Here is a 27,567-nt window from a genome sequence, read left to right as displayed (position 1 = left end):
AACTTACCTAAAGGAATGGGGAAGACATTAAACGACTTTTCAAACATTGGTTGAATTTCATCATGATGCAGCATGTACTTGAAACCCCTTTGTTTGCTGCTTTGGCAGGATAATAGTTTATATTTGATCAGTGAATATCGTTGATAAGGTATTCCTCTTGAAAGGCCCAATGATAGCAAGAAAATGTACTTTAAATTAGTAGCTTTTCCTTGGTCACAGTAGGGAGTGATTTAGTCCGTGTAGTTTGGTGATCGTACTGCAATGCTGTATTCTGTTTTCCTGTATAGATTTAGGCTATGAAAAGGTGGAACATATAAGAACATGCATTGCCTGATGTCTGAATCCTCTCATCTTTTCCCCACTGGGAGTTGCATAATGTTGGCATCAGAAGGGTGTTGACCTCACATACTGTTTGCTGTGTCATGTTGACCTGCTCTAGAGATACACTATCAATATCGATCCGGCTGCGTTCATTTGTTTCTACCTTTTTTAAATCTCTTTTTTTCTCATTGTGATGCGAAGGCAGATCTCAGAGAGAAGGATGAGAGCGAGAGGACAGGGAGAAAGAGGAACCACTCAACACAACAATGCTCATGATTAGACCCAAAGAGCTGAATATTGATCAATAACGTCATTAAGGTAAGTACTGTATATATGACGTCTTTGTGTGTATTTCATGTAATGGGTTCCTATTTTATTGCTTCCTTCTCGTGGAATTGTTTTGTATAATTTTGCCATATTTGCACATAAATCAACTGATAGACACATTTAATAATGATTTAACTTCTTAGAAGAGTGAGTCAGAAAGGAGTGATATTCTGGGCCACGGCAGTACATGTAACTAAATGACTGATAAGCATTCAGAGAGGAAGTCACACCAGGGTGTAACTCTCCTTGGAGCCTAGCAGCGTCCTCTAAAAGCTTTTCAGGGAAGAGAAAAATAAGCTGCATTTTAGAAAAAATGTAAGGGGACAGGGGAGTTGTTGGAGTGGTTGCCTCTTTCTTTCGTTCTCTCACTCTCTTTCTCTCTTTTGCTCTCTATCTCGAAATATCTGTCACTTGTTGTCCTTTCCTCCATCCCTCTCTCCCACAGCAGTGTCGATAGTTAAGGGAAAAGAGAAAAGCTCTGCCTCTCAAAAATAAGTGGGAGGGAGGAATGTTTTTGGGCTGTCTCCAGGCGGAACCTGGGAGGGAAAGAGAGAGCAAGGAGGGACATAAAGAGAGAGAGAGAACCTAGTGAATGCCTCTTCCCTTCTTCAGCCCAACAGCCAGTATTGAGTTGCTTAGCACAGGCTGTTAAGGAAGAAACAGAGCAAGAGAGGGACGAGAGAAAAGAGAGAGAGAAGATAGAACAGAGCCCTTCTCCCCTCCCACCCCTTAGTGAGCCAGTCTAAACCAAGCTGCTTGTCACTGCTGTTGTTCTGTGAATGTGATGCTGGTCAGACAGTCCCATACGCAGATTTCCAAACCTCTCGGAGCTCCTCTCAGATCCCGAACGACCCTGGAGAGCCACGTCATCTCCCCCCCAAAACTCTCACCACAGCAGCCGACCACCCCCAACAGCAACATGTACCCTGAGGAGACACGCGGAGGTGGTGGGGCGGCCGCCTTTAACTACCTGGACGGAGGGTATGACTACACAGCCCCTGCTCAAGGCCCGGCCCCCCTCTATTACTCCACAACCCCCCAGGATGCCCACGGACCCCCTTCAGATGGCAGCATGCAGTCCCTGGGCAGCAGTCCCACCGGCCCACTGGTGTTTGTGTCCTCCAGCCCCCAGCTCAGCCCCCAGCTCAGCCCCCAGCTCAGCCACTTCCTCCACGCCCCAAGCCACCATGGTCTCCCCAGCCAGTCATACTACCTGGATACCTCGTCCACACCCTTATACAGGTGAGTGATCTAAGCTTTCGTTGAGCCTTAGTATATGGGAATCAGCTGTTCTGGCTGAACATGTCTTGTTGTAATGTAAGTAGATGAGTGTGAGAGAGAGAGTGAGATCAGTGATGTGATGTTTATTTGATCATTGTTATTTGGACAGTGTATGTTGCTGACTATGGAGTATCTTTCAACAGCTGCCATGTCCCTGTAAGTCTGGTACACCAGACCACTGATTATGTAATTATGACAGAGCATTTCAATAAAGATATGACATGTCCTGACCCATATGATATTTTTGCTCAGAGAGAGAGAGTGATAACCTACATTGAGTGAATATATACTGTAGATATAGAGGTTTGGTCTTTTTTTTATTGTTGCCTTCATTGTTTGACTGTTTTTATCCCACATTAACAGTAATATGTTTTCAGTCTTTAGGGGATACCATTTTGTTATTTTGCTCTGTGTACTTTTGTTTCTCTAGCATCTTTTTAGTAGATTGTCTGGCCAACAAATAATGATAGTCACCCAAAATAGACTCTTTAAAACTATATACCCAGGACTTAGTTTTATTACATATTTTCAATAATGTTTAGTACTCAAAGTTGGGTATTATGCTCATTATATAAATACTGTATATGTGACATTACTGTACTAGGTTATCGTCATTAAAAATGAAAGATCATTAATTCATTATCAGAAGATAAATATTTAGGCTATTGTGAGCGTTTATAAAGCCGTAGCAACGGAGCTTTAATCCCTTCGATTAACGACTTTGCTGGAGTCCTTGAGAAAAGAACAATATGTCAGAACAGCAGAAGTACACACGCACATTTCATTTTCAGAATGAGATGGACACAGGTCTAGTTGCTCAGGGATAGCAGATTCATCTAAGATGCTGCTGTTGGCTATAATTGGCCCAATTTGTCCTTTGAGGGATTGAAAGGCTCAATGGTGTGAACCTCTATTACACTTTTCACTCTCTATTGAATCAGAAAAGATCATTGTCTGACAGTTGTGAGATTTTTATCAGAGAAATTGATGTTGGTTGTTCCATGTTTTCAAAGCACTTAGATTGAAACCAAGGCAGAGGTCATTAGAGAAGTATGCTTTTAAAGACAACCAGCACACTATTAAAAGGAGAAAACCAATTCAATCGTATTTATTTTATGTTGCCCAAAAGGCACATTTGAATTAACGAGTTTGTAAAAAAGCTTTCAGTGCTGTCATCTTGAAAAAATTATGTCACAAAGTACAACTCCAGGTTGACTCATCCAAAGAGGCGAAGCGAGAGGTTTCCACGAAAAATAAGACCATAATTTATGGATTTTTTTTATGGAAGTAAATAAAAAATGTTTTATTGCTAATTTGCTTTGTGAGGCTCATTTATCTCATATAAGTCACGTAATGGTTAGGTTGTTACGAATGCACTGATATAAGTGGCATTTCGGCAATTAAAAAAACAACAACTTTATATTGGAGTTGTGCCCTTTGTCATGAGATAGATCGAGAACTCATCATGGATATAACCCATTTTAACATTGTCATTGGCATGGAGGGCTTCCACCAATTTAATATAGTCAACTTGGTGGGGATTCATATGAGTTGGGAGCAATCAGCCAATGATGAAGAAAATTGACTACTTTAAAATGGAGATACCCTCAATGGTACTGCCCATACTGTCACAGACGCTATAATGGGTACAGATACAAAGATGAGTCCTCTATCTATCTCCATGACCTGTTGTTCACACACGTATCTGCCCTCTAATTGGCTTGAATGGTCCCATCTGATTTCGCCTCCTCCCGCCTGCCTTCCATCTTTGAGGACATGTACTGTATTTCCATTGTTAGAGCGGTCAATGAACTATCTTGTCAATATATTTGACAATCTTTGACTCATCCCAGCAAAGACAATCATCTGACAAACCCTGTGTTGCAGGTCGAGTGTGGTAACCAATCAGCTGTCAGCGTCAGAGGAGAAGCTCTGCATCGCCTCTGATAGGCAGCAGTCGTACAGTGCAGCAGGGTCAGGGGTCAGGGTGTTTGAGATGGCCAACGAGACGAGGTACTGTGCGGTCTGCAGCGACTTTGCCTCTGGGTACCACTACGGAGTTTGGTCCTGCGAGGGCTGCAAAGCCTTCTTCAAAAGGAGCATCCAAGGTAAGCCTCTTCTCATCCCTACTACTATATCCCACTCCACTTCCCAACATCTGTGTCAATGCAATGTGTGTGTGTGTGTGTGTGTGTGTGTGTGTGTGTGTGTGTGTGTGTGTGTGTGTGTGTGTGTGTGTGTGTGTGTGTGTGTGTGTGTGTGTGTGTGTGTGTGTGTGTGTGTGTGTGTGTGTGTGTGTGTGTGCGCATGTGTGTGGTCATGCATCTGTGTGTATGTGTGTGCGTGCATCTCTGTGCGTGTGTGTGTGTGTGGCTCCTAACAAGCTTTGTAAGGTCAAATACAGTATATCTGGCCAAGTCACTTATATGTGAATTAAATTTGTAGCCTGCCTGGAACCATATTGGGAGTATGTAGGAGGCCGTTGGTTGAAATTTTCCCGGAGAATCTGATGTTCTCATTGGTTCTGCTTCCTTTGACACTAGCAAATCACGAGCCAATCACCACAGACTTTTTTTTTCTTATTCAAAGCATATCATTGTTGCCACATGGGGATGGAGTGGGGAAAGACAGCGCATGTCAGTATGGAGCACAGTTCACAATAGAGTACCACAGTATGAGTCATACTACACATGAAACCTGTCAAACAAGGAAACAGTTCCAATTGTTTTTCCACCATTATTTTTTAGAAACATTTAAAATAAGGGCTGTGTTTTGTGACATTTTGATAACCGTGTAAATCTCAAGACTGCTGAATCATCTGGATTAACTATCTAATGTTTGCTCAATTTAGTAATTGAATGGTGGAAAAACAATTGGAACCATTTCCCTGCTTGACCACTAGGTTTTATGGGTGTTTATGATACCTCCACTATGCATGTTTCATCTCACCAGCTGGTCACTTGTTTTCTTGTGACAGGTACATTTGTTGCAGCATAGCTAATGCCACTGTAATTATAGGCCTAATATATCTGAATAATATTGGGTATGGAGGGGGATCATAGGTACACATACAATTTGGTGTCAAATGAAAGCTGGGAGTCTACAGTATATACAGTACCAGTCAAAGGTTTGGACACACCTACACCTTCCATTTGTTTTTCTTTATTTTTACTATTTTCTACATTGTAGAATAATAGTGACGACATCACAACTATGAAATAACACATGGAATCATATAGTAACTGTCACGCCCTGACCTTAGAAATCCTTTTTATGTCTATTTGGTTTGGTCAGGGTGTGATTTGGGGTGGGTATTCTATGTTCTATTATTTGTATTTCTATGTTTTGGCCGGGGTAGGGTTCTCAATCAGGGACAGCTGTCGGTCGTTGTCTCTGATTGAGAACCATACTTAGGTAGCCCTTTTCCCACCTGTCTTTGTGGGAAGTTGTCTTTGTTTGTTGGCACTATAGCCTTTAGCGTCACGGTTGGTTTTTGGATAATTGTTTACACTTACACTCACCACGCTGCACCTTGGTCCAGTTCATTCGACAGCTGAGACAGTAACCAAAAAAGTGTTAAACAAATCAAAATATATTTGAGATTCTTCAAAGGGATTCGTCACCCTTTGCCTTGATGACAGCTTTGCACACTCCTGGAATTCTCTCAACCAGCTTCATGACGTAGTCAGCTGGAATGCATTTTAATTAACAGGTGTGCCTTGTTAAAAGTTCATTTGTGGAATTTCTTTCCTTCTTAATGCATTTGAGCCAATCAGTTGTGTTGTGACAAGGTAGGGGTGGTATACAGATGATAGCCCTATTTGGTAAAAGACCAAGTCCATATTATGGCAAGAACAGCTCAAATAAGCAAAGAAAAACGACAGTCTATCATTACAGTCTTGAAGGTCAGTCAATCCCGAAAATGTCAAGAACTTTGAAAGTTTCTTAAATTGCAGTTGCAAAACTGCAATTTAAGCGCTATGATGAAACTGGCTCTCATGAGGTCTGCCACAGGAAAGGAAGACCCAGAGTTTCCTCTGCTGCAGAGGATACGTTCATTAGTGTTACCAGCCTCAGAAATTACGGCCCAAATAAATGCTTCACAGAGTTCAACAGACACATCTCAACATCAACTGTTCAGAGGAGACTGCGTGAATAAGGCCTTCATGGTCGAATTGCTGCAAAGAAAATACTACTAAAGGAACCAAAGAAAAAGAAGAGACTTGCTTGGCCCAAAAAACACAAGCAATGGACATTAGACCGGTGGAAATCTGTCCTTTGGTCTGATGAGTCCAAATATGACATTTTTGGTTCCAACCGCTGTGTCTTTGTGAGATGCAGAGTAGGTGAATGGATTATCTCCGCATGTGTAATTCTCACCGGCTGCCCCCCCCACAAAAGTTCCCTCAATTTTTTTTCGGCACAGAGCAAATTTCAGGTTTCCTGAGTGCAAACTTGAACGTTGTGAAAATTATTTGCAAATTCCTGTGAACACTGAGGCTGTACCCACTTTAAGTTACAGTTTTAACAGTGGCCAAGTAGGCTACTGTGGCTATTTGATCATAATGTAGGCCTACCAGAGTGGCCTACCATCAAAAACAATGGAGAAAATGCATCCCATAACATTTTAACATGGAAATAGCTCTTCTATCATACAGTAGCAGCCAATGTGTGGAGTTCAATGTAGGCCTACATTCCATGAGACTTTTGAAAAAAAAACATGCAGAGCTTGACATTAACCTGTTTATCCACTTGTCCTTCAGTCAAGGAGATGTGTCTGTAATATTAAAAAAATATATTGTTGTGTTGTTTTATGCAAGAAACCACTTTACAAAATAAAATGCATTATTATTCCCATACCATTAATACAGACAATCAGGCAAATTATGCTATCCTCTATTGGTTACTTAGTTTATTCAAGCCTGTCTCAAAATACACACTGCCCCTTTAAGACAAATACAAGCTCTTTACCTGACTCGCTTTTCAAAGCAATCAATCCTTTATTGCTGACTACAAATGATTTATAACTGGGCTATTAAGTAACTTACTAGCAAAGGATATGAACTAAATGTGCACACGTGGCTACATGAAGTTCTGTAACGCAGTCCACTTCAAAGTGAATGGCACAGATCTATACATGGCAATGTGCTATTTGCATATAGGCCAACTGCAGCTCTGATTGGTTATGTCGCTCCAGTCTGTGTACAGTACAGGCCGAGTCGTGCATGTCAATGCAATAGAATCCTACTCCTATGCGTTCTGCCTACAACAAAATATCTTGCATAGTTTGTTTTGTTTTGGTATGATGCATTGAAAGTGGCTAATATTGCGCTGATTCAATCACAATTGCCACAGTGGTCACTTTCTGGATCAAAATGCAAGCCAAGATCTACAGCTAAGTTTTTTTTACATGACTTAAAAAACGTAAGCCTATGCAACATTAACCAATTAAAAACAGTACTGAGGTTTGTGCAGTAAGCTATAGGCCAAATACATTATCACCGATTACTGGCTTTGCTTGAATTGCCCTGCCAATGCATTGTTGTTCAGGCCATTTAAAAATTATACATATTTCAAAATTTGAGGTAGGCTATATGATCACACCGGTAATCGATACGTTGTTGCATTACTTGTGAGGCACAGCTCAGTGAGCATACATTTAAATAATTTGCTTTTTATTTTACTGGACTGATGGTGCCTGCATCTGATGGTCAGTCTCAGCTATTCCTTTCCTCCACTGACCAAAAAGGGACACTGTCTTCCAGCTGTTGGCGAACTCCAGTTGCACAGCATTATTTCTGCCTCATGCACACATTCATGTTTTTACTCCTATGAACAGATGAAGTGAAATATTCATCGATATAAAAAAAACCTTAAGCCACTAATAACAACGCAATCCTATAAATACACTTTCCTACTCGTTCATTACTGCTGCAGTGCTTGTTGTAGCGCTGAGTGGAAATAGGAAGAACGCGCATTTTATGGTTTATAAAAGTGTTGAATACAAAGTGCTGAGTAAGAACATGAACTCCTACAAACAGCAGCTCTTTGATTTATTCCCTGACAGTCTCTCTCCTGTCATGGTTTTAAACGTTTTCAAATATCACAGTATCAATTTTACTGTAGATTTATTTTATGACTGTTGTGTTACTGTAGACACGGTCATCTGAGCCAGCCGATTGGCCAGCGGTAGACCTATAGTGCACTTGATATGCTTTCTGGCCCGCTGGAAAGGCTGAGTTTGTACCTTCAGACACATTAAATGGTTCAAAATGGCAACAGTTCGCCCACCTGGCGCAGGGCAGCTGAATCAGGTGCACCTACCGCCAACAGCCCAAGACAAATAAAATAAATAGGAACACAAGGCTTTATTGTTTGGTTTTTATAGAACTGTTTGTCGATAGACTAGGAATGCCTTGGGGATCGACCAGTTGGTGACCACTGCTCTAGAAAGTTGAATGAAATTAAATCTTGTGCTCCTCTCTGTTGGCTGATATACATTTTTTCTGTGCGGCAGTCCTGGGGGATCTGGGTGGCAGTCTCTGGGCTATTGCGCGCACCCCTACCAAGATGGGCTTGCCTGGTTTTGTGATAGGCTGAGCTGAGCTCATGCAAACTCATATTCAAACGCTGTCATCAGTTAGACAGCCAAGATCATAGACAGCCAAGATCATAGACAGCCGAGATCATAGACATCTGAGATTATAGACATCCGAGATCATAGATAGCAAGATCGCTGTAAAGGGTGCCTTTAAACATAGAAAGAGCACATTCTATGTTGTAACCTCACTCAAAACATCCTATTTTTTGGGATGCTAAAACCATGATTTGGTCAAACATTAAAGTGCATTATTCTCATGATTCCTGTAATGAAACTGTCTGCTCTGCTACTGTACATGTGTTCTTGTGGAGGCCTGCTACTGTGATGAGCGAAAGTGTGTTCTATAATAATGTGTTCTGATCCTATAACACAGCTTTGGAAGCTTCATCCCCTTGTCCTTGTCCAAGAGAGGAGGGCCTCAGCTTTCTGTACATTACATTTTTCTTTCTCCATATTCACCTCAATAGCAACTATTTTCCAACCAAGATACTTGACATGGCTTTGAGATGTGGAGCGGTGCATGTGCACAATTTGCACCGGTCATTGAGAGGGCATTTGCCTATTAGGTCTGCAAAGTTTTCTTCGGACATTGAATTTACTGTTAGATGAATACATGGCTACTAGCAGTGGCTATTATATTTAGAGTTAAATGTAATGTGTTTTGAGTTTCCACTTTCTCAGGTATGGAACCCCAAATGATTAGCCTATGATATTAGTTAGTGCCAGTGGCGCAACTTTGGTTTTGGAAGTGGGGGAGGACATCATTTTTTAATTTTTTTTATCCAGTTGGATAAATACTCCAAATAGCCTACCCAAACGCTCAGAGGCGTCTGCATGGTCCTAAAGCACACCGTTGGCACATTTTGTATCACATTCTATGATAAAACTGGGGGGTATAAAAATGCAATTTCATAATGTGTGGGGGACATGTCCCCCCGTCCCCAGTAAATATTGTACCCCTGGTTACTGCACATGAAGATGTATGTAATTAATCTCTATTGAACCCCCCAAAAAATCAGTCCTATTTTAACAGTAAAATATAGCAAATACACTCAGTGTACAAAACATTATGAACACATGCTCTTTCTGTAGCATGGACTGACCAGGTGAATCCTGGTGAATGTTTATTGATGTCACCTATTAAATCCAATTCCATTTTTAAGCCTTAAAACATGGATTGTGTATGTGTGCCATTCAGAGGGTGAATGTGCAAGACTAAATATTTAAGTGCCTCAAAGGACGTCCAGACAATTTGGGCAGAATTGGAGTCAACATGGGCCATCATCCCTGTGGAACACATTCAACACATGTAGAGTCCATGCCATCTTGAATCATGCATTCCTGCTTGGATGTGTTAGATTAAATCATGTATTTATTTTCCTCAGTAGTACAGTATATGTATTATACTTCTTAATAAAGCACTATGAATTACTTTATAAGATGATTACTCATGATTTTGGCTCGACCAAATCAATGGCTGTTGCCACCAAATGTAAAACTTAATGACACCACTGACACCAGGGAAAATGTTGGTCTGGGGCTCTGTGGAGTTGGCAGCACGCACTGTGATGTGGGCTGTTGTGGATAAAATGCCAAGGCCAAATTATTGTCCCAGTTCCAACCTGGGCTATAGCAGTTATTTATCCAGACCCATAACCATTCAATGCTCCATTCAAAGCCGTGTGCATCTTATTCTAGTCGTATATTATTCAAGCATGTCATTAAAATTATGCAGAGAAGAGCAACATAACATATTTTATGTAGCCCTTTCCTGCAGTCAAATGACGAGGCCCTCTAGTGGCCTCGTGGGTGGAATGATATTCATATTTTTCATATTTTTATTGTATGAGTTGATATATAAAACAACGCAAGATTCAAGACTTCGTGCTTTTCAGCTAAAATGATTATATAGAATTCTTGCCACCAACAAAATGTTGAATATTTGGGGTATAAAATCATTGAAGCTCTGCAGATTTTGTTGTGAGGGTAGAGAATCAATAGACTATTTATTTTGGTATTGCCCTCAGGTAGCCTGTTTCTGGTCTCAGGTTCAGGAATGGCTGAAAATGCATAGCATTGATCTAAAATTGACCCTAGGAATAGTACTGTTAGGAGATCTGAAGAGACCGGGTCAGTCAATTACTAATATACTAATACTTTTAGTAAAAGTATTTATCTTCAACTCACAATCTGTGGATTCTATTCGATTAGATAGATTGAAATTGTACATTAAACATCACCGCATAGTTGAAAGATATGTGTTGCATAGAAACCCGAAGTGGGTGGCCAGCAGAGATAGATGGGATGGGCTGAGGGAAGCTGAGGGTTGGGATGTGGAATTGGAGACAAGTGGGAGTGGAGTTGCTATGTGAGAGATAGAATGATGGTCAAAGATAAAAGTTTTTTTAAATCGTTTTTTTAAAGTCAAAATAAATCATAATAAAAAGTACATTTGAATGACACTAAGTGGCAGAGTTTTTACAACTAATGCCGGTTTGCCTGAGGCTGATGCCGTGCAGGTGTTTGTACACACATGCATATACACACACTCTCATTCAAATAAACACATACAAGAACACACACATACATGTAATAGTGCCAGACATGCACACACATAAACAGTTGGCATTACTGTTATGATTTTAGTTGTCCTTGATGTCCTTTGTTTTAAATGTATTATTTTGTTTTATTATTTTCTTGAGTTGTTGTTTGCTGTTTTCTTCTGTCTTTTCTTTTTTTTTCTCTTTAGTTCATTCTCTTGGTTGTTGGCATTGGGGGCTTGGGGGTGGGGTTCATTCTTGGTTGTTGGGCATTGGGGGTTCATTCTCTTGGTTGTTGGTGCATTGGGGGGTTCTTGGGGGTGGGGTTCATTCTCTTGGTTGTTGGTGCATTGGGGGGTTCTTGGGGGTGGGGTTCATTCTCTTGGTTGTTGGTGCATTGGGGGGTTCTTGGGGGTGGGGTTCATTCTCTTGGTTGTTGGTGCATTGGGGGGTTCTTGGGGGTGGGGTTCATTCTCTTGGTTGTTGGTGCATTGGGGGGTTCTTGGGGGTGGGGTTCATTCTCTTGGTTGTTGGTGCATTGGGGGGTTCTTGGGGGTGGGGTTCATTCTCTTGGTTGTTGGTGCATTGGGGGGTTCTTGGGGGTGGGGTTCATTCTCTTGGTTGTTGGTGCATTGGGGGGTTCTTGGGGGTGGGGTTCATTCTCTTGGTTGTTGGTGCATTGGGGGTTCTTGGGGGTGGGGTTCATTCTCTTGGTTGTTGGTGCATTGGGGGGGTTCTTGGGGGGGGGTTGGTGCATTGGGGGTTCTTGGGGTGGGGTTCATTCTCTTGGTTGTTGGTGCATTGGGGGGTTCTTGGGGGTGGGGTTCATTCTCTTGGTTGTTGGTGCATTGGGGGTTCTTGGGGTGGGGTTCATTCTCTTGGTTGTTGGTGCATTGGGGGTTCTTGGGGGTGGGGTTCATTCTCTTGGTTGTTGGTGCATTGGGGGTTCTTGGGGGTGGGGTTCATTCTCTTGGTTGTTGGTGCATTGGGGGTTCTTGGGGGTGGGGTTCATTCTCTTGGTTGTTGGTGCATTGGGGGTTCTTGGGGTGGGGTTCATTCTCTTGGTTGTTGGTGCATTGGGGGTTCTTGGGGGTGGGGTTCATTCTCTTGGTTGTTGGTGCATTGGGGGTTCTTGGGGTGGGGTTCATTCTCTTGGTTGTTGGTGCATTGGGGGTTCTTGGGGGTGGGGTTCATTCTCTTGGTTGTTGGTGCATTGGGGGTTTGGGGGGGGGTTCATTCTCTTGGTTTTTCATTGGGGGTTCTTGGGGGTGGGGTTCATTCTCTTGGTTGTTGGTGCATTGGGGGGTTCTTGGGGGTGGGGTTCATTCTCTTGGTTGTTGGTGCATTGGGGGGTTCTTGGGGGTGGGGTTCATTCTCTTGGTTGTTGGTGCATTGGGGGGTTCTTGGGGGTGGGGTTCATTCTCTTGGTTGTTGGTGCATTGGGGGGTTCTTGGGGGTGGGGTTCATTCTCTTGGTTGTTGGTGCATTGGGGGGTTCTTGGGGGTGGGGTTCATTCTCTTGGTTGTTGGTGCATTGGGGGGTTCTTGGGGGTGGGGTTCATTCTCTTGGTTGTTGGTGCATTGGGGGGTTCTTGGGGGTGGGGTTCATTCTCTTGGTTGTTGGTGCATTGGGGGGTTCTTGGGGGTGGGGTTCATTCTCTTGGTTGTTGGTGCATTGGGGGTTGGTGGGGTTCATTGGTTGTTGGTGCATTGGGGGGTTCTTGGGGGTGGGGTTCATTCTCTTGGTTGTTGGTGCATTGGGGGGTTCTTGGGGGTGGGGTTCATTCTCTTGGTTGTTGGTGCATTGGGGGGTTCTTGGGGGTGGGGTTCATTCTCTTGGTTTTGGTGCATTGGGGGTTCTTGGGGGTGGGGTTCATTCTCTTGGTTGTTGGTGCATTGGGGGTTCTTGGGGGTGGGGTTCATTCTCTTGGTTGTTGGTGCATTGGGGGTTCTTGGGAGTGGGGTTCATTCTCTTGGTTGTTGGTGCATTGGGGGGTTCTTGGGGGTGGGGTTCATTCTCTTGGTTGTTGGTGCATTGGGGGGTTCTTGGGGGTGGGGTTCATTCTCTTGGTTGTTGGTGCATTGGGGGGTTCTTGGGGGTGGGGAATGGAATTCGTTGTATTTTTTTTTCTTCCTGTGGGAGGGGTCTGTAATGGTTGAGGGACAGCTATTGGGGAACGTTGGGGGGGATCTTGGAGAGTTCGGGTTCATGTTTTTTGGCCTGGTGGTAGATCGGTCAACATGCCCTTGAGCAGGGCATTGACCCTGGATGCTTCTGTGTGTCGCTCTGAATGGGAGTCTGTTGGATGACTGGTATGATGTAGTTGTTGAGCGGCTTTATTGCAAGTATTTTGTATGTTTTGAATATTCAATAAATAATCATTTAAATATATATATATATATATGTTATTTGAAAAGATCTACCAAAAATCTGGTGTTTCTATGTCAAACGGTTTTGATATAGTTGAGTCTTCTGTGTTGTTTATAAAGTGTAATATTGAGATGCAAACTCTAAATTGAATACATTTAAACACAATACGTTTTTTGCGTTTAGGCTCATAAAATGTCTAGGGCTCATCAGGCTAAGGTAGCATCAGGCTTGAATTTTTAACCGACATATTTAGTTCCAATCCATCAGGGCCACATCAAAGCTAGTTGTCATGGAGCGGGGGTATTCTGATGAGTCTGGGGGTGTCTGGACCAAGTCTGGTTCACTTTAATAGGACCGTACCTACATACAGAGAGAAGAACTTCGAGGTGTAACTGTCATTTACCAGGACCACTTTAGTGCTATTGCTAATGGTGGGCTTACACTGGGTGTAGAGAAAGAACACTAGTCAAAAGACAACAGAACGACAGAAAGGGAGTGTCTTGTATAGTAGGTCGTATGACATAAACACCACAGTTTCATCAATACTGAAAGTGAACATGTTTTAAAACCATAACCTAATGTTCTTTCAGTCTAAAGATAAAGTGCAATATGTTGTCCTGGGTAACTGAGTTAATTTGACCTTGTAAGGAAGAGGAATCTGAAGGAAGAGGAAATATTTTGAGGGGATGGTGGACATCCCACAGCAAAATACACATAATCAGAACGCAGCTGGTCTCCATGGTAATCATCCATTTTAATTCCCTCTATGCCAGAGATACATGAAAAATGAACATGTGCGGCAGTCCTTGTGATTGGAATGGGGGGTCTCAGCCCAGTTTTTTTTATTTTATTTCAGGTCACAATGACTACATGTGCCCTGCGACTAACCAGTGTACAATGGACAGGAATCGTAGGAAGAGCTGCCAGGCATGCCGCCTCAGAAAGTGTTATGAAGTGGGGATGGTGAAAGGAGGTGAGTAAGGGAACACAGTGGTACTCACAATGGACACACACACACAGCTTACAGTTTGGCTTGGTTTGGCTTGCCCCAGTAGTCTGAAACGGGTAGTATCAGTTAAGACGACAGATTAACACCGGTAACCGGGACACCGAGACCACTCAGTATCCCAAAAATGTAATGACATGACCAGGGAAATTACAACATTTTCCCCCAATGTAGCACTAATGCAATTCTACAAAATACACAACATGCACAGCAGATTGGTAAAACATGTAATAGCACATTATCCAAACATGGAGGCCTTCAGCATAGTTTATTATGCTCTAGATAAATCAGTCCATGTTCGATTTTTGGTTTCACTAAGTCTCCGTTTGGATATCTGGTAAGAATTAGGCTGGGGAAATGTTAGCTAATTTGAGGCTAATGATCATCTTTATTCTAATTCCCTCATATATTAGATGATCAGAACATTTTGCTAGTGGATTTTTCTCTTTACTCATATAGTAAGTAGCCTGTCCTACTCCAGACCAAAAGCATGTGACTTGTCTGATAATCAATCAATGTGATTTTGTTTCACTGAATCTCTGTCTGTGTATTTGGTTAATTGATCTCTGGCTGGACAAGTGGAAGTGGTAGATCATTTATTTTTTTGCTCATCTTTCACTGATTAGAAACATTTAGCATTCAATAGTGTTGTGAAGCTGGTTGAGAGAATGCTAAGAGTGTGCCACGTTGTCATCAAGGCAAAGGGTTTGAAGAATCTCAAATGTAAAATATATTTAGATTTGTTTAACACTTTTTTTCCCCTTGGTTACGACATGATTCCATATGTGTATTTCATAGTTTTGATGTCTTCACTATTATTCTACAATGTAGAATATACTAAAAATAAGGAAAAACCCTGGAATGATTAGGTGTGTCCAAACTTTTGACAGGTACTGTATGTATATGTTTGTGTGTGTGTGTGTGTGTTTGTGTGTGTGTGTGTGTACGTGCTTGTTCTTTACTAACTCTACTCTATACCCCAGGCTTGCGTAAGGACCGCGGTGGGCGGGTTCTCAGGAAGGATAAGCGGTATTGTGGCCCTGCTGGTGACAGAGAGAAACCCTACGGTGACCTGGAGCACAGGACAGCGCCCCCTCAGGACGGGGGTAGGAACAGCAGCAGCAGCAGTCTCAATGGTGGTGGAGGATGGCGTGGGCCCAGAATCACCATGTCTCCTGAACAGGTCTGAACATGTCATAGATCTCTAAGCAACAGCAGTAAAGAAGTCAGTTAGTATAAATAAATATGTACGTGGAAACACAAAGTAACACACAAATTATTATTAACACACAAATTATTATTATACTTACTCACATACATACTCCAGGGGTACAATTGGAATTGAATGGGTGGTGCCCCCCCCGCTGATCTTTTCTAACTCTGTCATAACCTCCTGCTCTTCCCCCAAGGTGCTATTCCTGCTGCAGGGGGCAGAGCCTCCGGCCCTGTGTTCTCGTCAGAAGGTGGCCCGCCCCTACACAGAGGTCACCATGATGACCCTGCTCACCAGCATGGCTGACAAGGAGCTGGTGCACATGATCGCTTGGGCTAAGAAAGTACCAGGCAAGAACCTAACACGGCACAGAAATGATAGATGATGTCACATACTGTCATTACAAACTTAAAAAATACACCAGCTAGATTTTTACTAGCCAGATAGGTAAAATCACTCCAACAAGGCTTGAATTGGACTCATTTTCTCTCTCACACACACTGACGGACACACACACACACACACACACACACACACACACACACACACACACACACACACACACACACACACACACACACACACACACACACACACACACACACAAAGCAGACCCCTACGCACTCGCTATGTGTCCTAGACTATGGCCTTGTCTAATCACAGGGCTGCTTACGCAACCTCTCTCCTCCTGTGGTGTCAGGCCTTGGTAGTGGCAGTGACCGGGTGCTGTTGTCTCGCACACACACACACTTTCAAAATAGGGGCGCCAACGTGTGGTTTTGCACCGCCACTTATTAACCAGAAAATTCTGATGATCCATTGGGTAATTTGTCATTTTAAAAGTTCATATGAATAAATAAAAATAGTTATGTAAATGTTATGTTTGTGTTTTACACCCCCTCCCCCATCACCTCAAGATAAATGGCGTTGACCACTTGAAAGTTTGCTTTGCTCCCTTGTCATTGTGTTGGTTCAGTGCAGTTAAAAAGCACTAGTTACACCACTGGTGTTTAAAATGAAGACACCTGCAAAATATAATTGTTTATCTATTTTGTTGCGCTGTTGTTACATTTGTATCGTTGTTTCATGTCCAATGGTGTTGTCACATATCATTTTGAGCTGCATGAACCACAAGACAATTCATTGTATCATTTCACTTTGCCTGTTAGAACCCAGATGAGAACGGGCATGTCTGATTGGGCTAGCTGTCGCTCAGCCTCTGACTCGGAGTAACCTTTCATCAGCCTACCAAAGGTTCAAAGGTTGCACCTTAGCAGAAAACTACATGTCCGGTAGCTCGCAGGCTGTCAATGAGTAGCTCGCAAGTAGAGTGAAAAATATAAATCTGTTAAATAATCCACCCCAAGCTGTTTACCGGCATTTAACACCATTTGCATTTTTGCCATCTGTTTTCCCAACTTCAATCGGTTAAATCACATTGTTAAAATGTTTTATTTTATTTGCAAAAGTAACAGTCCTGTCCAAGCCCCATTTGCCTGGCCGCCTAGCCAAATGCTAGGCCACGCACACGGACCTTAGTTTCTTCTCAGCAATGAGTCTGGATCTAATTACCTTTCTGACCCTCCACCAGATGCGAACACATTCGGAGCTGTCTGATTGGTCCAGAATCTGATGCGTTGGGCCAGAGCCAGAACACACGTGGGTAAGTGGTAGTTTGGAAATTAGTCATTGGCTTTGATACTGTAATTGGTTAGAGATGACACAATCAATGATGACTTTGTTTTTTACAACGCCCCTTGTGCCCCACATCACCACAAACTACTTCAATGATGGCAGTCTCAGACTAAAGTGTGTAGCAATTAGCGAACTACAGAGCAGCTGAAGAATTGAGTGTGTCGTCAGGCTAGAACCCCATGTCCGCTTCGCAGTTACAATGTAGTCAAGCTGTGTCTGTGTGTGCCAAATGAAAAAACCCAGGATATTTGTATCTTAGTAAAACAGCTCTGGATTGGTAAGTAATATCGACCAAATAAGCTATTTATACCCTGTTTTGATCAAATATATACGCTGCTGAGACAAGTCAATTAAAATAGAAACATGTCAACAGTGCAACAACGGGCGCCAAAAAAAGTTAATGTCTGAGGAAAAGCAGTCAGTCAATTAGTGTGATTGCTGAGATTACACTTTTATTGTTCCTCATACTTTTCATGAGGATTCTGTTTCTTTACAATGTGTTGTCAAATATGTAACTTGTGGTTGTTGTTCCAAAGGACACTATTAAACAGAATGTCAATTAAAAAAATTATTGGAAAATAATTTATAGTAGCCTGCAGACTACAGATTTGTTCAAATGTAAAACACTTTTATTTTCTCTCATCTTAAAAATGCAAGATTCTCAAGGTAGGCTCCAGAAGACTGATTTTTTAAAACCAAAATGCAGTTACATTGTGTATGCATTGCTGTTTCTGTTCATAAAATGTGGCCTACACAATAACAAAATATGCAGGCTGTATATGAGTTGCTTGCAATTTCTTTGGGGGGTATGAAGTAGCTTTTATGAAAGAAAAGGTTGGAGACCCTGGCTCTAGTCCAAACTGTTCAAATATGACCCATCAATTAATTTCTATTGCAGATTTGGGGCCGTAATTTATGGATATAGCTGCCAAACAAATACAAATTTGATAAAATTTCAGACCTGTAAATCAATTACTATGGGTGGGATTTTCAGAGAAGGGGGCGGGATGTTTGTGAGTCACAGAGTTGGTATGGTTTCAGACCTGCCAATTCATTATTGGGGGTGGAATTTTCAGGGAAGGGAAGAGATTAGTAATCTAGTAATTAAAACACACCTTTTCAATAGAATTTATTGTTCCTAAACCTAAGAAAAATTGTTGTGTTCTGTTCACAAATATGTTAAGAAAGTGTGTAGAAAGAAAATGCATCCCCCCCCCGAGCAAGTTGAAGAGACTAAACTTTTTGGCGTCACCTTAGACTGGAAATTGTCATCATGGTCAACGCATATTGATTCAATTGTTGTGAAGATGGAAATAGGTATGTCTGTAATAAAGAGATTCTCTGCATTTTTAACACCACTCTCAAACAAGTCCTGCAAGCCCTAGTTTTATCGAATCTTGATTATTGCCCGGTCATATGGTCAGGTGTTGCAAAGAATGACCTAGGAAAGCTGCAGCTGGCCCAGAATAGAGTGGCACGTCTTCAATGTCAACAGTATGCATGTCAGTCTTTCCTGGCTCAGAGTATAGAGTAGCGATTGACTGCATCACTCCCTTGTTTTTATGAGAAATAATATTGTGCTGAAAGCTGCAATGTTAGTATAGTCAACTGAAATACAGCGCTAAAATACATGCATACTATACCTGACATGCAGCGCTAAAATACATGCATACTATACCTGACATGCAGATCTAAAATACATGCATACTATACCTGACATGCAGCTCTAAAATACATGCATACTGTACCTGACATGCAGCGCTAAAATACATGCATACTATACCTGACATGCAGCGCTAAAATACATGCATACTGTACCTGACATGCAGCTCTAAAATACATGCATACTGTACCTGACATGCAGCGCTAAAATACATGCATACTATACCTGACATGCAGCGCTAAAATACATGCATACTGTACCTGACATGCAGCGCTAAAATACATGCATACAATACCTGACATGCAGCTCTAAAATACATGCATACTATACCTGACATGCAGCTCTAAAATACATGCATACTGTACCTGACATGCAGCTCTAAAATACATGCATACTATACCTGACATGCAGCTCTAAAATACATGCATACTATACCTGACATGCAGCTCTAAAATACATGCATACTATACCTGACATGCAGCTCTAAAATACATGCATACTATACCTGACATGCAGCTCTAAAATACATGCATACTATACCTGACATGCAGCTCTAAAATACATGCATACTATACCTGACATGCAGCGCTAAAATACATGCATACTATACCTGACATGCAGCACTAAAATACATGCATACTATACCTGACATGCAGCTCTAAAATACATGCATACTATACCTGACATGCAGCTCTAAAATACATGCATACTATACCTGACATGCAGCTCTAAAATACATGCATACTATACCTGACATGCAGCTCTAAAATACATGCATACTATACCTGACATGCAGCTCTAAAATACATGCATACTATACCTGACATGCAGCTCTAAAATACATGCATACTATACCTGACATGCAGCTCTAAAATACATGCATACTATACCTGACATGCAGCTCTAAAATACATGCATACTATACCTGACATGCAGCTCTAAAATACATGCATACTATACCTGACATGCAGCTCTAAAATACATGCATACTATACCTGACATGCAGCGCTAAAATACATGCATACTATACCTGACATGCAGCACTAAAATACATGCATACTATACCTTACATGCAGCTCTAAAATACATGCATACTATACCTGACATGCAGCTCTAAAATACATGCATACTATACCTGACATGCAGCTCTAAAATACATGCATACTATACCTGACATGCAGCTCTAAAATACATGCATACTATACCTGACATGCAGCTCTAAAATACATGCATACTATACCTGACATGCAGCTCTAAAATACATGCATACTATACCTGACATGCAGCACTAAAATACATGCATACTATACCTGACATGCAGCTCTAAAATACATGCATACTATACCTGACATGCAGCTCTAAAATACATGCATACTATACCTGACATGCAGAACTAAAATACATGCATACTATACCTGACATGCAGAACTAAAATACATGCATACTATACCTGACATGCAGCTCTAAAATACATGCATACTATACCTGACATGCAGCGCTAAAATACATGCATACTATACCTGACATGCAGCTCTAAAATACATGCATACTATACCTGACATGCAGCGCTAAAATACATGCATACTATACCTGACATGCAGCTCTAAAATACATGCATACTATACCTGACATGCAGCTCTAAAATACATGCATACTATACCTGACATGCAGCTCTAAAATACATGCATACTATAACTGACATGCAGCTCTAAAATACATGCATACTATACCTGACATGCAGAACTAAAATACATGCATACTATACCTGACATGCAGCTCTAAAATACATGCATACTGTACCGGACATGCAGCTCTAAAATACATGCATACTATACCTGACATGCAGCTCTAAAATACATGCATACTATACCTGACATGCAGCGCTAAAATACATGCATACTATACCTGACATGCAGCTCTAAAATACATGCATACTATACCTGACATGCAGCTCTAAAATACATGCATACTATACCTGACATGCAGCTCTAAAATACATGCATACTATAACTGCCATGCAGCTCTAAAATACATGCATACTATACCTGACATGCAGAACTAAAATACATGCATACTATACCTGACATGCAGCTCTAAAATACATGCATACTGTACCTGACATGCAGCTCTAAAATACATGCATACTATACCTGACATGCAGCTCTAAAATACATGCATACTATACCTGACTATACCTGACATGCGATCATGCGTTCCCCAAGTTCATAGTGGGTTTTGGGCAGCGAACAGCACTGTATAGAGAAATGGTGGCATGGAACAGTCTTCTATCGCAGACATGCTCAAGCAAACAGCAAGATGAGCCTTAAAAGACAAATCAAGCTGCACATCACGGCAAAACTGCCTCAGAGTCCTGCATTTTTATTGAAACAGTTGGTTTTGGATAAAATGTGTACATAGTCTAGTCTCTTTAATTATTTTGTAGTGTATTATGCTTGTATATTTTTGGACCCCACAAAGAATAGCTGAGGCTCATGCACATTTTCACATTTCAGTAGTTTAGCAGACACTCTTATCCAAAGTGACTTACATTTTCATACTGGTCCCCCATGGGAATTGAACCCACAACGCTGGCATTGCAAGCCCCATGCTCTACCAACTGAGCCACAAGGGACCATGCACAGCTAATGGGGATCCAAATAAACTAAATACACACACATACACACGCTCACACAACACACACACACGCTCACCTCCCCCCAACGCTGTCTAAGTCAACACGGATGTTGTTATGCTGTTCCAGTGTGCGTCACTAAGAGCCTGAAAGCACACAGTTTTAATTGCAGGAGTATTTAGCCAGGTACAGAGAGGAACAATGGAAGTGATTGGGATGTAATTGGATATGAATTAGGACAGCTGAGTGGTGGTGATAAGGACCCGTGCCAGAACAGAGATTGCAGTTTGACCAATTCACAATGGTTGTGTGGCAAGGTTGGAAGAAGTTTAATGCTTAGCATTTATCTTAAAAAGTTCAGATCGCAAGTGCTAGCTGTGCCACCAGAGACTCTGGGTTTGAGCCCAGGCTCTGACGCAGCCGGTCGCGACCATGAGGTCCATGGAGCGGCACACAATTGGCCCAGCGTCGTCTGGGTTAGGGAGGACTTGGCTGGAAGGGATATCCTTGTCTCATCGCTTGGTTGGGTTGTGTTTTGGAGGACGCATGACTTTCGACCTTCGTCTCTCCCGAGTCGTTATGGGAGTTGTCACGATGAGACAAGATAGTAGCTACTAACAATTGGATACCACGAAATTGGGGAGAAAAGGGTAAAAATGCAAAAATAAAACAACTTTAGATCAAGATTTATTTTGATTTGATTTGATTTGTTTCTCTTTTAGGCCTGCAAGGAAAACCACAAGTATCACATGATGAAATATATATTGATACGCTTCAACCACAGTGGTCCAGTCAATCACAGATTATACTCACAGAGTTTCTAAACCCAGAGGTGCAACATCGCAAGACTTCCGGGAACACTCACCAAACCGACCAAACAGACTAGGCTGAGGTTGGGGTTTGAGAAGTCAATGAGAGAAGTGAAAAATTCTTCCTTAGTTGTTAATTTTCCTCAAAATCTAACAGCACAACCTAGATTCAAGCCAATATCTTACATATATTAACATGTTATTACTCCAAACTCGTGAGACACGTTTTCATTTTTCGTCAAAAACAGCTTTATATTGAAGAAGTGCCTTTGATTTGACGCCATGCACATGCGTAGTTCAGCGCGAGACGACTGTTAGACCAGATAACATGTTTCTGTGCCAACGTCTCCATGACATCGCCTACAAGTGTGATTGGGGATTTATTTTGGAGAAGCAGTTTCTGCCTATCTTCATACTATACTGTCTTTGTTACTCTGAAATGTCTAAATGTTATTCAAAGGAAACTATCACTTTCATTACATTGCAATTGCGGTGTGTGCGGGACCTTCTTTCCTTTGAATGACAATTTTACTATTTCTATTAGATTAGTCATGGCCATCTCAAAGGATTTTAGTCAACTAGTGGTTAATGTATGGTTTATAGTGGGTTTATATTAGCCTGACGACTCACACAAAATTATTCTGCTGCTCTGTCGTTCACTTCATACAGTACTTAGTCTGACTGCCATCGTTGAAGTTGTTTGTGGTGGTGAGGGACATGAGGGGCATTGTACAAAACAAAGTAATCAGCGATTGGGTCCTCTATAACCAATTAGAGTATCAAAGCCAATGACACATTTTCAAGCTGTCGCTTTACCCACGTTTGTTCTGGCTCTGGCCCAACCCATCGGTTTCTGGACCAATCAGACATCTCCAAATGTGTTCGCATTTGGCGAAGGGTCGTGGAGGTACTCAGATCCAGACTCATTGCGGAGAAGAAATTAACATCTGTGTGCTTGGCGTAGCGTTTGGCCAGAACAAGGAGTCTGGGTAGCCAGTCAAAGGTTTGAGTGGACTGGTGGTTAATGTATGGTCGATAGTGGGTTATATATGGTTTGACCCCAGTGTGACCATGTCTCTGGTACTGGTAGGTTTCCAGGAGCTGTCTCTCCATGACCAGGTGCAGCTGCTGGAGAGTTCCTGGCTGGAGGTGCTGATGATCGGACTCATATGGCGGTCCATCCACTGCCCTGGGAAACTCATCTTCGCCCAGGACCTCATACTGGACAGGTGTGTACACACGCACACACACACGCACGCACGCACGCACACACACACACACACACACACACACACACACACACACACACACACACACACACACACACACACACACACACACACACACACACACACACACACACACACACACACACACACACACACACACACACACATCAACATTGTAGATTTCCACTTCGTATCTTGTCAGTGTAGCTCTAAAGGTCACAATGAGTCTAATTATCATGTTCCCCTTGGAGAGAAAAACACACTGTCTCACCTGCACATGTCCCGGTCATTACACATTAAACTTGACAGAGAGGAGTGAAATTTAATTAAAGTGATGACTCTTGGGAGAGATGGAAAAAGCATGCGAGACTGTTAGAGAGAGGGAGGGAAGAGAGAGAGGGAGGGAGAGATTGGAAGAGAGAGAGGGGAGACACTGTTAGAGAGAGGGAGGGAAGAGAGAGAGGGAGGGAGAGATGGGAAGAGAGAGAGGGGAGACACTGTTAGAGAGAGAGGGAGGGAGAAATGGAAAGAGAGAGAGGGGAGACAGAGAGAGACAGAGTATTTTGGACGCACAGCCTGTTCCCTCCATTTTCCCCCACCATGTTCCAAGTAAACAAGTTACCTAGAAGCTGCTGCAGACCCAGGGGAAAGAGGGAGAGGAAGAAATGAAAGAAAGAGAGAGGAAGACGGACTGTTACTGTTTCTCTCTGATGTCTGTGATGTTCCCATTTGATCAGCGTTTTATTATAGAGCATTACCTCTGACACCAGGCCCTGAGCTAGCCACTAGAGTGTCCACAGCCATTTGCCATGATTAGTAAATGGTGCAGGACTGGTTTGAAGGCTGTTGGAGTTAGGGGGCAGCTATTAAGCTAACTCTAAATGGCTGCTCTTCAGAAATACGGTATGATTTTATTGCTCTTCCCCTGAGCACCAACTATGTTCCAATGCTGCAGTCACTCAGGAGAGTTGCACAGTACTTGTCTCATTCCGACCTTTGACCTCCAGGAGTGAAGGGGACTGTGTGGAGGGTATGGCTGAGATCTTCGACATGCTCCTGGCCACTGTGTCTCGCTTCCGCATGCTTAAACTGAAGCCTGAGGAGTTTGTGTGCCTCAAAGCCATCATCTTGCTCAACTCTGGTGAGTGGCTGTGTTTATGTTTTATTACGAAGCTATTAATGGTGCTTTGTTTAGTATGTTTTCATGTTGTGATGTGGGTTCAACCCTGGATCCGGCATGGATGGGATTGAGAACATTACAAGTGTGTGACGCAAAGACGTGTTTTTCTCTTCATGAACATGGAGTAGTGACTAATGCATTCCACTCCCCGTTAGTAAATGTTGAAGGGTGAACTGTTTTTAGCAGTGGTTCACAATATGCCACTCAAGCGCATCAGCTGTGAACAGAAGGATCCTAAGTCCTTCTTCCTCAATGTACCCCATAATTGTTACCATGCCAACTGTACCCTCCGTTCTATGTGTGTTGACAGAAAGAAAGTCCTCTGTTTGTTTTGAGACAGACTAATCTGTAAGAGACATAAATACCCCAGCTCGGTTTGCTGTTGCAGGTTTCTGTGTATGGCTACCTGTTGTTCTTATGGATTGCTGAGTTAGCAGTTGCTGCATTGAGAACATCAGGCTCTTCCCCTTCCTCTGTATCTTCCTCTTCTTCTTCCTCTGTCTCTGTCTCTTTCTCTCAGTCTTTTATTTTTTTCCTTACAAAATCTATTTTAGGTACAATAACCTCTCCTCTCTCTCTCTCTCCTTCTCCTCTAGGTGCCTTCTCCTTCTGTTCTAACTCTGTGGAGTCCCTCCACAACAGCTTGGCAGTGGAAAGCATGCTGAACAACATCACCGACACCCTCATCCACCACATCAGCCATTCAGGAGCCTCTGTGCAGCAGCAGCCCAGACGGCAGGCCCAGCTCCTGCTCCTGCTCTCACACATCAGACATATGAGGTGAGGAGGGCACACTATGTAGGGGAGGAGGGCACACTATGTAGGGGAGGAGGGCACTGTGCTTGTTTTCACCCATCAGACACAAGATGAGGAGTTCACAGCACGCTAGACATGAGAGGGTACTCATTCCTAATGGAGGAAATTCACATTCTGAAAGTCAAGCGGCAGGTTCCACAAGCCAAAAAGGACATTCATATTATCTGACGCCAGTATAATATTATCATCACCTATTTGGTTATTCCCATAGATGATATTTCTATGCCTATCCCTTCTCACTCCTCACCTATTCTCTATGTAGCAACAAAGGCATGGAGCACCTTTACAGCATAAAATGTAAGAACAAAGTTCCTCTGTACGACCTGCTCCTGGAGATGCTGGACGGTCACCGGCTCCAATCCCCAGGCAAAGTGGCCCAAGCTGGGGAACAGACCGAGGGCCCCTCTACCACCACTACCACCTCCACAGGCTCCAGCATAGGGCCGATGCAAGGCAGCCAGGATACCCACATCAGAAGCCATGGTTCCGGGGTACTCCAGTATGGCTCCCCCAGCTCAGACCAGATGCCCATTCCGTGAGATACAGAAATAGGTATTTGTACATACGGAAGATGTAGAAGTCCTATTACATACAGTATGTATAGAGAGAGATATTTTGAAATGTATGGAGGTAAGAATGGATAAAAAAATATGCATTTATTAATGTGCATATTCATTACTTATTTGTTTGTAATTTAAGTGATTCATTTGCATTTGATAGATAGTCCAAATTATTTAGCAGCAATCTATTAAACATTTAGAAATGTTCACATTTTTTACTGGTACACAACGGACTGAAATGTACTCAGTCACACCAGGGATGTATTCACTAGGAACCAAAAGGAAGCAAACCAAATGAAACGGGGAGGGACTAGTACCTATATTTGTCCAATAGAAACACATTTTCGTTGCCTTTCACCATGTTTGCAACTTTTGAGTCAGTTCTCTTTTCTGTGGCTTTAGCAACAGTTTAATCTTTCTGCTGCTTTGCACCAAGTATTTAGCCATTGTGTGGAGCACTGTGAGCAGCAGAGTCACGTGATAGAGCAGCTAGTCTATGTAGGTCAATGCTTTATACCCTGTGTGGACACAAGCTGTGCCTTGACCAAAGTGCACATCTCCAGGTGAGGGAAATGTGGGCATTGTATACCTTTTTGTAGCTTAACATTGATGACTGCTTGTCATATTATTCTGAGACGGATGTATTCAAAACATTGAATATATACTTTTTTATGGTTATGGTGACAAATTCAAATATTCTGATACCAGGTGCCTTGTTTAGAAAATGTACTTGTTTAAATGTATCAATTTAAAAGCAGCCAACATTTCTGAAAGCTTGAATGTTCTGAGCAGTTCTCGCAAAGTGTTTGAAGATATTTAAAAACAAATGCAAAATGTGATGTATTTCTGTTAATGTATTACTGCATTTTGTTCTAGAGTAAATATGTTCATAATCTATGTTGTGCAGAACACTTCACAGCATTTCAGTTGACTGACAACATATATGTTATCGACATTGTATATGATTAAAAACAGAAGTAAAATATTGGCCTCAAGCAATTTAGCCTTTTCTGTCGCTGTTATGTGGATATTTCTATGCTTACTTGAACAGATTGATGTTCATTTAATGTAATTGTATAATGTGAGTGTAAGGTAGACATCTGGAGATGATCAAACACATTGCTCCTTCATTTGTTCTACCTTATGAGCGCCACTGCTGATGAATCAGTCTGCTCTACAGTAGTCTACACACACCACACGTACAGGTGATGTATGTGATTTATGTTCATGCACAGCCCACCTTTCAACTGACTGTCATGTACCATGCATTGCTGTGAATAAAGAAATTTAACACATTTGTGATTATTTTACAAAGAATAATAAA

The 27,567-nt window shown here is 42.1% G+C and overlaps 1 protein-coding gene across 5 annotated transcripts; it reads left to right on the top strand.

The window, feature by feature from the left end:
* The first annotated feature begins 497 nt into the window (after window positions 1-497).
* On the top strand, window positions 498-27,538 carry esr1 (estrogen receptor 1). 5 transcript variants are annotated; one of them, XM_035760032.2, is made up of 10 exons: window positions 498-639; window positions 1,489-1,890; window positions 3,817-4,037; window positions 14,297-14,413; window positions 15,430-15,629; window positions 15,856-16,009; window positions 23,549-23,687; window positions 24,695-24,828; window positions 25,464-25,647; window positions 25,946-27,538. In XM_035760032.2, the coding sequence occupies exons 2-10, from the start codon at window positions 1,568-1,570 to the stop codon at window positions 26,220-26,222; spliced, it is 1,749 nt and encodes a 582-aa protein (XP_035615925.1). In that variant the 5' UTR covers window positions 498-639; window positions 1,489-1,567; the 3' UTR covers window positions 26,223-27,538. The 5 variants fall into 5 exon arrangements, with proteins under 5 accessions (XP_035615925.1, XP_035615923.1, XP_035615926.1 ...); XM_035760030.2 differs by having other exon boundaries at window positions 500-639; window positions 1,448-1,890; XM_035760033.2 differs by having other exon boundaries at window positions 508-639; window positions 1,444-1,890.
* The last annotated feature ends 29 nt before the right edge of the window (window positions 27,539-27,567 follow it).

The sequence above is a fragment of the Oncorhynchus keta genome, chromosome 8, assembly GCF_023373465.1.
Source record: "Oncorhynchus keta strain PuntledgeMale-10-30-2019 chromosome 8, Oket_V2, whole genome shotgun sequence".
In the NCBI taxonomy this organism is placed as follows: domain Eukaryota; kingdom Metazoa; phylum Chordata; class Actinopteri; order Salmoniformes; family Salmonidae; genus Oncorhynchus; species Oncorhynchus keta.
The sequence above is the reverse complement of the archived record's forward strand: the minus strand, read 5'-3'. Positions and strand labels throughout refer to the sequence as shown.

Excerpts from the sequence above, each read along its gene's own strand:
- esr1 (XM_035760028.2), top strand. The coding sequence starts at position 1,433 with ATGCTGGTCAGACAGTCCCATACGCAGATTTCCAAACCTCTCGGAGCT. Across the intron at positions 23,688-24,694 it reads CAGGACCTCATACTGGACAG|GAGTGAAGGGGACTGTGTGG; the intron begins GTGTGTACACAC and ends TTTGACCTCCAG. Across the intron at positions 24,829-25,463 it reads CATCATCTTGCTCAACTCTG|GTGCCTTCTCCTTCTGTTCT; the intron begins GTGAGTGGCTGT and ends CTTCTCCTCTAG.